The 13,857-nt window shown below is 38.3% G+C and overlaps 1 protein-coding gene across 1 annotated transcript in view; it reads right to left on the reverse strand.

Moving 5' to 3' along the window:
- Nucleotides 1-4,991: 4,991 nt before the first annotated feature.
- LOC310791776 (phospholipase ABHD3-like) overlaps nt 4,992-13,857 on the reverse strand; it is a gene marked incomplete at its 3' end in the record, with an annotated part of 29,941 nt that continues 21,075 nt past the window's right edge. The window contains exons 5-9 of the mRNA XM_083653434.1: nt 13,533-13,645; nt 12,026-12,199; nt 10,615-10,663; nt 10,339-10,504; nt 4,992-5,173 (exon numbers count right to left, since the gene is read on the reverse strand). Coding sequence (XP_083509560.1) covers nt 4,992-5,173; nt 10,339-10,504; nt 10,615-10,663; nt 12,026-12,199; nt 13,533-13,645 — 684 coding nt within the window. The remainder of the gene's footprint in view (nt 5,174-10,338; nt 10,505-10,614; nt 10,664-12,025; nt 12,200-13,532; nt 13,646-13,857) is intronic.

Raw genomic sequence — 13,857 nt, forward strand, 5'->3', positions numbered from 1 at the left:
CAGTGTTGGGCAGTAGCTTGCTACAAGTAGCGAAGCTACATAGCTTAACTACATTTCTCAGTAGCTTGGTGGTAGCTTCACTACTTTTGAACCAAGTAGCTTTTTCAGTAGCTAAGCTATTTATAGACCCAAGTAGCTTGTAGCTTCCCGCAAAAGCTACAAGCTACTTGCCAGAGAAAATCCATGAGCAAAGCACGCAGTGGAGATTTCTGCTGGGGTTTGGATTAAACAGGAGGAGACATTGCATGTCAAGTGTGCCTGTGTAGCCAATAAAGCACTTCCAGTTCCATTATGACGGACAACAAGTGCCTATTTGTTTGGTGGAAAGTTGTTCTTTGACATGAAGTTGATTCAATGTGAGAAAAAAAAGTAGGCTAGCTTTGATGTAGCAAGCTGCTTTTGCCATGTTGCTTGTAGCTTAGCTTGCTACATTTCTCTGGGGATAGCTTCAATGTAGTTTAGCTATATTTAATCGAGAGTAACTGATAGCTTAGCTTACTACATTTTCCAAGTAGCTTGCCCATCACTGCCGAGATGTCTGAAGCCTGTCGTCTAAGCCCCTCCCCCGACTCCACGCTCCATTGGCAAAAGTGGGAAAAGTGAAAGTAGAGCAGCGGCCCAAAGTTGCACACACAGTGCCAGGGAGAGGGGGGTGGGGGGAAAAGTCTATGCGTCCAACCTGCACAAACCTGCACTGCTTGCTTCCACACCTGGTTGTGATTTTTTTCAGTATGGGAGGGGGGCAGCTGCATGACCCCATGGCTAAATGGAAGGAAGGAAGGAAAGAAAGAAGAACAGAGGATTCTGTTGATGCTGAACAAGACAGAATGAGAATTGCTGACAATGGGCCACTGCAGTCAATTATTCTAAGCTACATGGTCAATCAAGCAATCCAATAGGCTGAGTACAGAAAATGCCGTACAAGCAAAAACACTGGAGACTGCAGACAAATGGATCTATACTCTATTTAATAATTTATTAAATACAGCATAATACACTCATGTTGATTATGTGCATACTTATACTATACAGAACCTTTTTTTAATTTAAAATCTTATTGCTGCACATGTGAAATAAAATTAATGTATTTTTCTTCTTTTTATGTAATATATAAAATGAAGTTCAATATATATATATATATATACCGTACTATGAAAAACAAACAAATAAACAAACAAACAGAAACATGTCCTTTGTGCTACAGGTTAGGAAGTGTTGTTAATGGTAAGGTGCAGGACATGATGAAGTTGATGAGACACATGCTAAACGATGGACACTTGGCAGAACAAACGAACACCAAAATTCCACAGGAACAGGAAAATCAACATCCCTCACGCAGTGCCATCGCTGAAAGCCAGGCTGCCAGTTAGTTCCTGCTTCCCCAATGCCAACTCATACCTGGTAGCCAGCTCCTTGAGCACTGTTGGCTGAAAAAAGCACAAAAGTCTGGCAACCCAGTTCCATTCACGATACACTGCATCTCGTAAAGTCTGGCAACCCGGTTCCATTCACGATACACTGCATCTCGTAAAGTCTGGCAACCCGGTTCCATTCACGATACTCTGCATCTCGTAAAGCACCAACAACCCCCTTTGTACGCCTTCTTTTCATTCAAGTTTTCTGTCTTCAGATTTTTCTCACGTTTTCTCCCCAATTGTACTTGGCCAATTCCTCCTGCTGTCCCGGTCATTGCTCCACCCCCTCTGCCGATCTGGGGAGAGTTGTAGACTAGCAAATACTTCCTCCGATACATGTGCAGTCACCAGCCGTTTCTTTTCACCTGACAGCGAGGGGTTTCACCGGCAGGACATAGTGGGAGCGACCAGGACACATACATTTAATCCGGCTTCCCACCTGCAGACACGGCCAATTGTGCCTGTATGGACTAGGAGTGGGACAAAATATCGAAATATCGTGATACTTCTTCCTGTTGAGATACATTATCTGGCGCCCGTATCGTGATACCATTTTGTGATGCCATATCGTGACATTTATCCTGTAATGTGTATTTTTTGCATTCTTTGTTTTTGCAAACTTGAATTTATACAGATTGATTTTTTTTTTGTGAGGCATCATTTTGTAGCCTTCCTTTAAACATTTTAACTTCACACTTGGACAAGTTGCAGTCAGTGTGCGTTAAAGACTGCATAAAACTATGCAGTCTGCACTTTGTTTCATGCCAATTCTATGAATAAATACATAATTCCTCCTTTTTGCCTGTTTGGGGGTATTTTTCCTCTTCAGTTACACATATATCTATGTATGTGATGTATCATAGATTCAATTTCGTGCAATGTATTGATTATCGCAGAATCGCTGTATCGTGATCGTTATCAAGGGCCAAGTATCGTGATAGTATCGTATCATGAGTTACTCTGTGATTCCCACCCCTAGTATGGACGCCGAGCCAAGCTGGAGGTAACACGGGGGCTCGAACCTGCGACCCTCGTGTTGGTAGAGAGGAAATCTGCCGCTGCACTACCCGGACGCCCCACCTTCTTAATTGCACTGCTTTATACACATCACTGTATCAATCACTCTCGGACATACGAGCATGTTAAGAATTGACTTGGTTAGATCCCCAACATCACTAGAAACTCTTGTGGAATTGCAATACTGGTCCGTTCAGCCTTTGGGATATACTTTCATATATCTAATGAAATCAAGTTCCTTGCATTAAGGAGTTAGAGGCATGGTAGTATCAACTAAAATAGTGCAATTTTACATTCCTTGTCATTAATGAATTCTTTTTTACATATCATACATTTTGTAGAACTATTTGGTGTGCGTAAAGGTAGAATGTGTGAATAAAAGGTGCATGCAAAATACAACAATACAAATAAAACAGAATAATGTAGACTGGCAAGTAACATCTAACTTTAAATTAGCAAATGAGCAACTGTTAATGCAAAGGGAATGACAGCAACACAGGAAGGAAGTATGAGTAAATAAATCCCTGAGGGCTAAAAATCCTAAGAATGCTTCACGGATGGAGATGGTTGAAATGACTCATGTTATACAGTACTTATGTTAACTTAAAACAATATCATTGCACAAGGTAATCACACAATCTTCTAGCTAGCTAACGCAGCTAAACAAGATGAGGGCAGATGCAGTTTTTCAACATCGACAGGAAGAGCTATGCTTGCTTTTTCAATAAAGATACCATTGATTGCACGGCTACATACATTGAGTTATTAAATGTATGGAGGAATAAATAAGTGGTTGTTGAATGTTGCATGAACAAGTGTTTGCATTCATGTGCCCTTCAAATGAAAAAGAATGGTGTTGTTTTTTGCTTGTGGCAGAAGATTGGGAAAGAGTGGGGAGTGCAATAATCAAAGGAAAGGAGGAAGGAAGGAAGGAATGACAGATGTAAAAAAGAAAGGCATACATGGATTAAGTAGAAAAGTAAGTGAGGCAGAAATGGCTTGGGTCAGGGGTTCCCAACCTTTTTTGGCTTGTGACCCGACTTTGACGAATTCTGACTTTATTCTCAGAATCCTGATCTAAAGTTATAAACTCAAAGATTTACTGTACATCTATATAAAAAATATATCAATAAATCATTAAAAATAAACGTCACTGTCTGGTATGCTGCTGCCACTCAAAAAGACATCAACAGACTTCAGCGCATCATCCGCTGCGCTGAGAGGATAATCGGATGCAACCTGCCATCCCTCCAGGACCTGCACGCAGCCAGGACACTGAAGCGGTCTCGCAAGATCATGGCTGACCCCTCCCACCCTGGCCACAAACTCTTTAAGACACTCCCCCACGGCAAGAGACTGAGGTCTGCCAAGACCAGAATCACCCGCCAGGCCGCCACAAGACCAGCTTCTTCCCAACCGCCATCAGCCTCACCAACAAGGCCCGGAAACCCCTTCCTCCAAGGGCCTCACGAACAACCCCCCCCCCGCCCCCACACACACACACACACACAAACTCACTACCTCCTCCTAAACTCAACTGAACCCCCCCCCCTCATAAAACTGGAACTCATACTGTATCTAATTTAATGCCTGTCTAACTGGGACTGGTAAATTGATGTAAATTCCCTGCACATTAATGCCTATTTAACTTAGCCTGGAAATTTCATGTACATTCAATGTAAACTCTTATCTAACTGACTGTAAATTAATGTAAATCCACTGCCTATTTAACGTATATTTAACTCAGTCTGTAAATCTCATGTAAATCCAACGTAAATTCATATTTATCATCCACAGAACACTTCACCACTCATGTACATATTGTATATATTGACTTGATTTGATTCGATTTGATTGCACTTGCAACCTTGCGATTGCCGTTAGTTATCTTCCTACTTCTTATCCCTGTATATTGATGTGACCGCTACGCTGCATACAGACACTAAGACAAATTCCTCGTATGTAACTTGCATACTGTGGCAATAAAAGTGATTCTGATTCTGATTCTGATAGTGAGTTAACACAATGGTGATTGAGGCTATGGCCCATTGATGGAAGCCTTTGCAGTATATAGTGACATTATGTGACATTAGTAATGTTACATAATGCAACGCACTGTTTGGATCTCAGCTGCAATTACCACTCATCGCCATACTGTAGGTGTCACCCAAGAGAACAAGACTGAAATCTTAACAGATTATCACTTTAAACTCAGAACTAAAGAAAAGAAAAGAAAAGAAAAGAAAAGAAAAGAAAAGAAAAGAAAAGAAAAGAAAAGAAAAGAAAAGAAAAGAAAAGAAAAGAAAGATTGCAAGTGACCCATCTTCAGTAGTTTTAAATTGGGTGTGGTGTGTAAAAAAAAAATCAGGGTACTCTATTTGGATTCCAGGTGACCCCACTTAGGGTCGTGACCCTAAGGTTGGGAACCACTGGCTTAGGTAGAGAATGAAAGAAGGAAGCAAGGAAATGTAGCAGAGAGGATTAGCTAGAGAAGGAAGGAAGGAAGGAGAGGGAAGGACAGAAGTCAGAGGAGAGGAAGATGTTTTGCAAGTGGTCTTATCAGGACATGTCTGTGAGCCGGCTGCCTTGCTCGATGACCGCCTTGGCAAACTGCTTGAAGACCCGATCCATGTAGGTGCTCTGCCGAGGCCACAGGCCCTCCAGGAAACCAATATGGCCACCGTGACAAGTGATGAGAAGGGCCAGATTGGGGTTCTGCTTCACAGTCTCCACTGGGATGGCTGCAGACAAAACAAAGCATTCAGGTCCTGTCCTCGGATTTTAGGCCTTATGGAGTATAGTTTTCCATTCCTAATACCCCCTCATTATCCCCCCCTCGTTATAAGGATAACTTGTTTTAAAGATAAGGCTTGATAGTGCAGTAAAGTTATATGGATAACTTGTTTTAAAGATAAGGCTTGATAGTGCAGTAAAGTTATATGGATAACTTGTTTTAAAGATAAGGCTTGATAGTGCAGTAAAGTTATAAGGATAACTTGTTTTAAAGATAAGGCTTGATAGTGCAGTAAAGTTATATGGATAACTTGTTTTAAAGATAAGGCTTGATAGTGCAGTAAAGTTATATGGATAACTTGTTTTAAAGATAAGGCTTGATAGTGCAGTAAAGTTATATGAATAACTTGTTTTAAAGATAAGGCTTGATAGTGCAGTAAGGTTATATGGATAACTTGTTTTAAAGATAAGGCTTGATAGTGCAGTAAAGTTATATGAATAACTTGTTTTAAAGATAAGGCTTGATAGTGCAGTAAAGTTATTATAAGGATAACTTGTTTTAAAGATAAGGCTTGATAGTGCAGTAAAGTTATTATAAGGATAACTTGTTTTAAAGATAAGGCTTGATAGTGCAGTAAAGTTATATGGATAACTTGTTTTAAAGATAAGGCTTGATAGTTCAGTAAAGTTATTATAAGGATAACTTGTTTTAAAGATAAGGCTTGATAGTGCAGTAAAGTTATATGGATAACTTGTTTTAAAGATAAGGCTTGATAGTGCAGTAAAGTTATATGAATAACTTGTTTTAAAGATAAGGCTTGATAGTGCAGTAAAGTTATTATAAGGATAACTTGTTTTAAAGATAAGGCTTGATAGTGCAGTAAAGTTATTATAAGGATAACTTGTTTTAAAGATAAGGCTTGATAGTGCAGTAAAGTTATATGGATAACTTGTTTTAAAGATAAGGCTTGATAGTTCAGTAAAGTTATTATAAGGATAACTTGTTTTAAAGATAAGGCTTGATAGTGCAGTAAAGTTATATGAATAACTTGTTTTAAAGATAAGGCTTGATAGTGCAGTAAGGTTATATGGATAACTTGTTTTAAAGATAAGGCTTGATAGTGCAGTAAAGTTATATGAATAACTTGTTTTAAAGATAAGGCTTGATAGTGCAGTAAAGTTATTATAAGGATAACTTGTTTTAAAGATAAGGCTTGATAGTGCAGTAAAGTTATTATAAGGATAACTTGTTTTAAAGATAAGGCTTGATAGTGCAGTAAAGTTATATGGATAACTTGTTTTAAAGATAAGGCTTGATAGTTCAGTAAAGTTATTATAAGGATAACTTGTTTTAAAGATAAGGCTTGATAGTGCAGTAAAGTTATATGGATAACTTGTTTTAAAGATAAGGCTTGATAGTGCAGTAAAGTTATATGAATAACTTGTTTTAAAGATAAGGCTTGATAGTGCAGTAAAGTTATTATAAGGATAACTTGTTTTAAAGATAAGGCTTGATAGTGCAGTAAAGTTATTATAAGGATAACTTGTTTTAAAGATAAGGCTTGATAGTGCAGTAAAGTTATATGGATAACTTGTTTTAAAGATAAGGCTTGATAGTTCAGTAAAGTTATTATAAGGATAACTTGTTTTAAAGATAAGGCTTGATAGTGCAGTAAAGTTATATGGATAACTTGTTTTAAAGATAAGGCTTGATAGTGCAGTAAAGTTATATGGATAACTTGTTTTAAAGATAAGGCTTGATAGTGCAGTAAAGTTATATGAATAACTTGTTTTAAAGATAAGGCTTGATAGTGCAGTAAAGTTATATGGATAACTTGTTTTAAAGATAAGGCTTGATAGTGCAGTAAAGTTATTATAAGGATAACTTGTTTTAAAGATAAGGCTTGATAGTGCAGTAAAGTTATATGGATAACTTGTTTTAAAGATAAGGCTTGATAGTTCAGTAAAGTTATTATAAGGATAACTTGTTTTAAAGATAAGGCTTGATAGTGCAGTAAAGTTATATGGATAACTTGTTTTAAAGATAAGGCTTGATAGTGCAGTAAAGTTATATGGATAACTTGTTTTAAAGATAAGGCTTGATAGTGCAGTAAAGTTATATGGATAACTTGTTTTAAAGATAAGGCTTGATAGTGCAGTAAAGTTATATGGATAACTTGTTTTAAAGATAAGGCTTGATAGTGCAGTAAAGTTATATGGATAACTTGTTTTAAAGATAAGGCTTGATAGTGCAGTAAAGTTATATGAATAACTTGTTTTAAAGATAAGGCTTGATAGTGCAGTAAAGTTATATGGATAACTTGTTTTAAAGATAAGGCTTGATAGTGCAGTAAAGTTATATGGATAACTTGTTTTAAAGATAAGGCTTGATAGTGCAGTAAAGTTATATGGATAACTTGTTTTAAAGATAAGGCTTGATAGTGCAGTAAAGTTATATGAATAACTTGTTTTAAAGATAAGGCTTGATAGTGCAGTAAAGTTATATGGATAACTTGTTTTAAAGATAAGGCTTGATAGTGGAGTAAAGTTATTATAAGGATAACTTGTTTTAAAGATAAGGCTTGATAGTGCAGTAAAGTTATATGGATAACTTGTTTTAAAGATAAGGCTTGATAGTTCAGTAAAGTTATTATAAGGATAACTTGTTTTAAAGATAAGGCTTGATAGTGCAGTAAAGTTATATGGATAACTTGTTTTAAAGATAAGGCTTGATAGTGCAGTAAAGTTATATGAATAACTTGTTTTAAAGATAAGGCTTGATAGTGCAGTAAAGTTATATGGATAACTTGTTTTAAAGATAAGGCTTGATAGTGCAGTAAAGTTATATGGATAACTTGTTTTAAAGATAAGGCTTGATAGTGCAGTAAAGTTATTATAAGGATAACTTGTTTTAAAGATAAGGCTTGATAGTGCAGTAAAGTTATATGGATAACTTGTTTTAAAGATAAGGCTTGATAGTGCAGTAAAGTTATATGAATAACTTGTTTTAAAGATAAGGCTTGATAGTTCAGTAAAGTTATTATAAGGATAACTTGTTTTAAAGATAAGGCTTGATAGTGCAGTAAAGTTATATGGATAACTTGTTTTAAAGATAAGGCTTGATAGTGCAGTAAAGTTATATGAATAACTTGTTTTAAAGATAAGGCTTGATAGTGCAGTAAAGTTATATGGATAACTTGTTTTAAAGATAAGGCTTGATAGTGCAGTAAAGTTATATGGATAACTTGTTTTAAAGATAAGGCTTGATAGTGCAGTAAAGTTATTATAAGGATAACTTGTTTTAAAGATAAGGCTTGATAGTGCAGTAAAGGTATATGGATAACTTGTTTTAAAGATAAGGCTTGATAGTGCAGTAAAGTTATATGGATAACTTGTTTTAAAGATAAGGCTTGATAGTTCAGTAAAGTTATTATAAGGATAACTTGTTTTAAAGATAAGGCTTGATAGTGCAGTAAAGTTATATGGATAACTTGTTTTAAAGATAAGGCTTGATAGTGCAGTAAAGTTATATGAATAACTTGTTTTAAAGATAAGGCTTGATAGTGCAGTAAAGTTATATGGATAACTTGTTTTAAAGATAAGGCTTGATAGTGCAGTAAAGTTATATGGATAACTTGTTTTAAAGATAAGGCTTGATAGTGCAGTAAAGTTATTATAAGGATAACTTGTTTTAAAGATAAGGCTTGATAGTGCAGTAAAGGTATATGGATAACTTGTTTTAAAGATAAGGCTTGATAGTGCAGTAAAGTTATATGAATAACTTGTTTTAAAGATAAGGCTTGATAGTGCAGTAAAGTTATATGAATAACTTGTTTTAAAGATAAGGCTTGATAGTGCAGTAAAGTTATATGGATAACTTGTTTTAAAGATAAGGCTTGATAGTGCAGTAAGGTTATATGAATAACTTGTTTTAAAGATAAGGCTTGATAGTGCAGTAAAGTTATATGGATAACTTGTTTTAAAGATAAGGCTTGATAGTGCAGTAAAGTTATATGGATAACTTGTTTTAAAGATAAGGCTTGATAGTGCAGTAAAGCTATTATAAGGATAACTTGTTTTAAAGATAAGGCTTGATAGTGCAGTAAAGTTATATGGATAACTTGTTTTAAAGATAAGGCTTGATAGTGCAGTAAAGTTATATGGATAACTTGTTTTAAAGATAAGGCTTGATAGTGCAGTAAAGTTATTATAAGGATAACTTGTTTTAAAGATAAGGCTTGATAGTAGGGGTGTCACAATATATCGTCCCACGAAATTTCGCGATAGTAAAACGTCACGATATGTATCGTTGAGATGAAATCTCATATCGCAAAAAAAAAAAAAAAAAAAAAAATAGACTAAGAAACGTCTTTGTTTGTTGAAGTTCAATGTGTGGAAAGTAGTTCAGTTGAACAAGTCTCTGAAGAGACACATGAGAAGTTATACAGGAGAGAAACCATTCAATTGAGTTTCTGGCAAAACTGTTTACTTGACAGGAAAAACTGAAGATGCATAAAAAATAGATTAAGAAAAGTCTTGTTGTTTGAGTTTGAAGAAAAACTGAAGATGCATAATGAGAATTTATACTGCTGAGAAACCTTTTAGTTCAAAGTAAATCTAAGTGACGGTGTAACTCATTCTATTTCAAGATAAGCCTTATCTCCAATCTCATGTTTTTTCTAGTTGTTATTGTAATAACAATTTCCCACAACAGCATGTTTTGTATTTGTGCATTTCAAATAAAATACTACTTTTCCAGTCATATATTGTCATTATTCAAGTTTAAAAAAATATTGTTAAAATCGTATCGTATCGTATCGTTATCGTGAACCCAGTATCGTGATACGTATCGTATCGTGAACTGAGTGTATCGTGACACCCCTACTTGATAGTGCAGTAAAGTTATATGGATAACTTGTTTTAAAGATAAGGCTTGATAGTGCAGTAAAGTTATATGGATAACTTGTTTTAAAGATAAGGCTTGATAGTGCAGTAAAGTTATATGGATAACTTGTTTTAAAGATAAGGCTTGATAGTGCAGTAAAGCTATTATAAGGATAACTTGTTTTAAAGATAAGGCTTGATAGTGCAGTAAAGTTATATGGACAACTTGTTTTTTAACAGTTGCTCTCTCCTCTGGTATGGATTATATATGCAGCTGGCTGGGACTGACCGTGAGAGGGAGAAAAGACGTCATCAGCAGCGTTCAGACACAGCATTGGCACCTGCACAGACTTCAGCCTGTGGATTGGACTGGCATCGCGGTAGTAGTCATCATTGGTGGGATACCCAAACATGATGGAGGTGAACCTCTCGTCAAACTGGCGGATGGTCTTTGCCTGTGCAGATCGGGTTAGCATGCAGACAGTGAGGTAAGCAAGGCAAACTGGGTTCAAATGACATGAGTTACCTCATGGGCTAGTAGTGTGTCGCTGCAAAGAATCCCTACCTTCATGACATGATCTATGTCGTAACTCTTCTCAAGCACCGGTCTGTGTCTGGAGGGGAGAGAAAACACAGATGTCTGTCACCCGTTGCTGACAGGTGGAAACGCTTTGCATAGCTCTCTTAATGTTTCAGCAACACTTGACCCGTGGAAAAGTATTGCAAATATCCACAACTGCAAATCAGCTCCCAGTGAGTTATTAGTCATCACTGAGCTGATTTGCACTTGTGGCACTCTTTTTTTATTGTAATTTTGCACCTGCATTGACCTATTTGCATGTTGTTGTTGTTTTTTGCACCTTTATTTATACAGGGGGAGACTCACTGAGAGCAATGCTCTCTTTTTCAGGAGTGCCCTGTTCCCATTCACACTCACACATTCATACCTGGAAGCTGACCAGTACAACCACAGTCTGATCTGCTGGCCACTGAGCAGCTCCACTGGAGCGGTTGGGGTTAAGGGCCTTGCTCAAGGGCACCTCAGTGGTGGTAATGAGGGAGGGGCAAGCGCTGCCTTTTCACGTTCCCCATCCAGATTTATGCTGCCGGTCCCGGGGATTGAACCGACGACCTTCCGGTCACAAGCTTGCTTCTCTAACTGTTATGCCACCACTGCCACATGTGCATGTTCTAGTGTTCTTAAAGTATTGTAAGTGCACAGCCACACTGCAGTACTTCATGTCATTCTCTCTCATACATAATGTCATTACAGGGATCTAACACAATGAAATTATGAATTAAGAATTGAGAAATAATCGGGTACACGTTTTTAGGTAGTACTCACATTATTGTGCACAGGTTAAAACACAGGGTTTTAAAACTACTGTTACTAGTATTAAGCCAACCCTTTTACCATCATATAAAAAAGCAAATATTAAAGGAACACTCCGCCCATTTTCAACCAGCTTTGTATCATTAGAACATCAGTAGTATATCAGAAAACTGTAAACGGTTTTGAAGTCTGTCATTTCATTTGACAGTTATTGAGTGTTAAAGTGTGGACCAGTGACATCACTGGTCCACACTAACTCAAATTAATAACTCATTAACTCAAATCAACTCTCAATCTGTAAACGGTTTTGAAGTCATTCATCTAGTTTGACAGTTATTGAGAGTTGATTTGAGTTAATGAGTTATTCATTTGAGTTAGTGTGGACCAGTGATGTCACTGGTCCACACTTTAACACTCAATAACTGTCAAATTAAATGACAGACTTCAAAACAGTTTACAGTTTTCTGATATACTACTGATGTTCTAATGATACAAAGCTGGTTGAAAATGGGCGGAGTGTTCCTTTAAGGAGGGACTGAATTTACAGTGTGAAAATAATGGCAAAAGGCAGCAGAGCAGACGTGGTCAAACTGCAGCAAAGTAACGGCTAATCTGGGTTAATCCCACTCTGGCCCCAGCAGACCTGTCCACAGAGGCTTGCAGGCAGCTGGTGAGGTAGGAGTTGAAGAGGAAACGGTCCAGGGGTTTCTCCAGCGAGGCGGTGCACTCAAACACGTCCCAGCCCGCTGAGAAGACCACAACCCCCTTCAGACAGGTTTCCCGCCCCTTGCGTCCCAAGTAGTTGGCCAGCATCATCCTGAATATGGAGGGACAGAGGGGACAGAAGAGGGGACAGGACAGAGGGAGGGAGAGTTGAGGGATAGGGATATTTTATATGTAATTGTACTTGGCGAATTCCCCCTGCTGTCCCAGAGTCGTTGTTCCACCCCCCTCTTCCAATCTGGGGAGAGTTGTAGACTAGCACATGCTTCCTCCGATCCACGTGTCGCTTCTTTCCACCGGTCAGCGACGTAGCGTGTGGGAGGATCATGTAATTCCCCCCAGTTCCCCTCCCCCTGAACAGGTGCCCCAAACAACCAGAGGAGGAACTACTAGTGCAGTGACCAGGACACAACATACCCTTACTCCGCTTTCCCACCCGCAGACACAGCCAATTGTGCCTGTATGGACGTCCGACCAAGCCGGAGGTAGCACGGGGGCTCGAACCTGCGACCCTCGTGCTGTATTGATAGGCAGGGAATCTACCACTGCACTAGCCGGCCGCCTGTTATATTCTTTTCTTTGATTTAAAGCTACACAAGGCAATTTGAGAGCAAAATACAAGCAGTTTGGCTCTGTCCAGATCGAGCTTGACTCACCAACATCAGATCTTTTGCCTGTCTGACTATCTGTCATTCACCTTGATACGGCTGATGGTAGGTAGAGGTCTGATGATCACAGCGCTTCCCACACACAGTGTAACCCCCCTCCCTCTGTTGAAAGCAGGGACTGTATGTTATATATCAGTATGCTAATTAGCATATGATGTCATCTGGTGACTTCTAGCGACTCTTTGAGCAGCCAATAGCTACTTTCTTTGGAAACAAGTTGGCAACACTGGCAGTTAGCGAGGGCCAATAGATTGGACAGTTTCGGGTCTGCAGTTCATAGAAAACTTGGGGGAAACTTTGGATTTATTTTACTTCGTAACTGAAGCAATTTAAAATGTAACAAAGTACATTACTTCAAACAAAATTTACTTTACTAAGTAAAAGTAAAATTCTTGATTTAAAAAAATACTCAAAAAAGTACAAGTACACAAAAAAGCTACTGTACTTACGGTAATTACAGTAACGAGAGTAAATGTAATTAGTTACTTTCCACCTCTGCAGGCCGTAGGCACGGGCATACTGTGTGTAGTTCACTAACATCAAAGTTCCCATTTTTCAAACAGCGCCCTCTAACTGCCACGTGGAGCGGCCAATGTGTGAAGTTGCCTCGTGCAGCTTTAAAGCCACATTGTGGGATCATGGATTAGTAGAGATATCACGAGCGCTAAACGCCCTCATTACTCATGACCAGCGGCTGCGCCTCACTGTGCAGTGACAGGTCAGTATTAACAGTCAGCTGGTAGTGAAGCGCTCCATTACCCGCCCATGGAGACTCCGGCGGCCATGACTGGAGCAGCTTGGTTGGTCCTCTGGATGTGCTCGATCACGGCCTCCAGGTCCTCTGTGTTAGCAGCACAGTAGGTTCTGGGAGTCTGGGTGGGGGGGGAAAGACAAGGCTGTCACTCTTTCTTTCTCTCTTAACGCTACAACGAGAAGTAGCCTTGGAAAAACAGCTCAGTAAATTGGGCGGGGTGGAATTGAGACCAATCTGAAGCTGAAGTTCCTGGGCCATATCTTTTGCCCAGTGCAAGTACAAGAAGATGAAAATCGGGGACATTTCCAGTCCGGCAATCAATATATCATT

The sequence above is a fragment of the Poromitra crassiceps genome (assembly GCF_964638095.1).
Source record: "Poromitra crassiceps genome assembly, chromosome: 17".
Lineage (NCBI taxonomy): Eukaryota > Metazoa > Chordata > Actinopteri > Beryciformes > Melamphaidae > Poromitra > Poromitra crassiceps.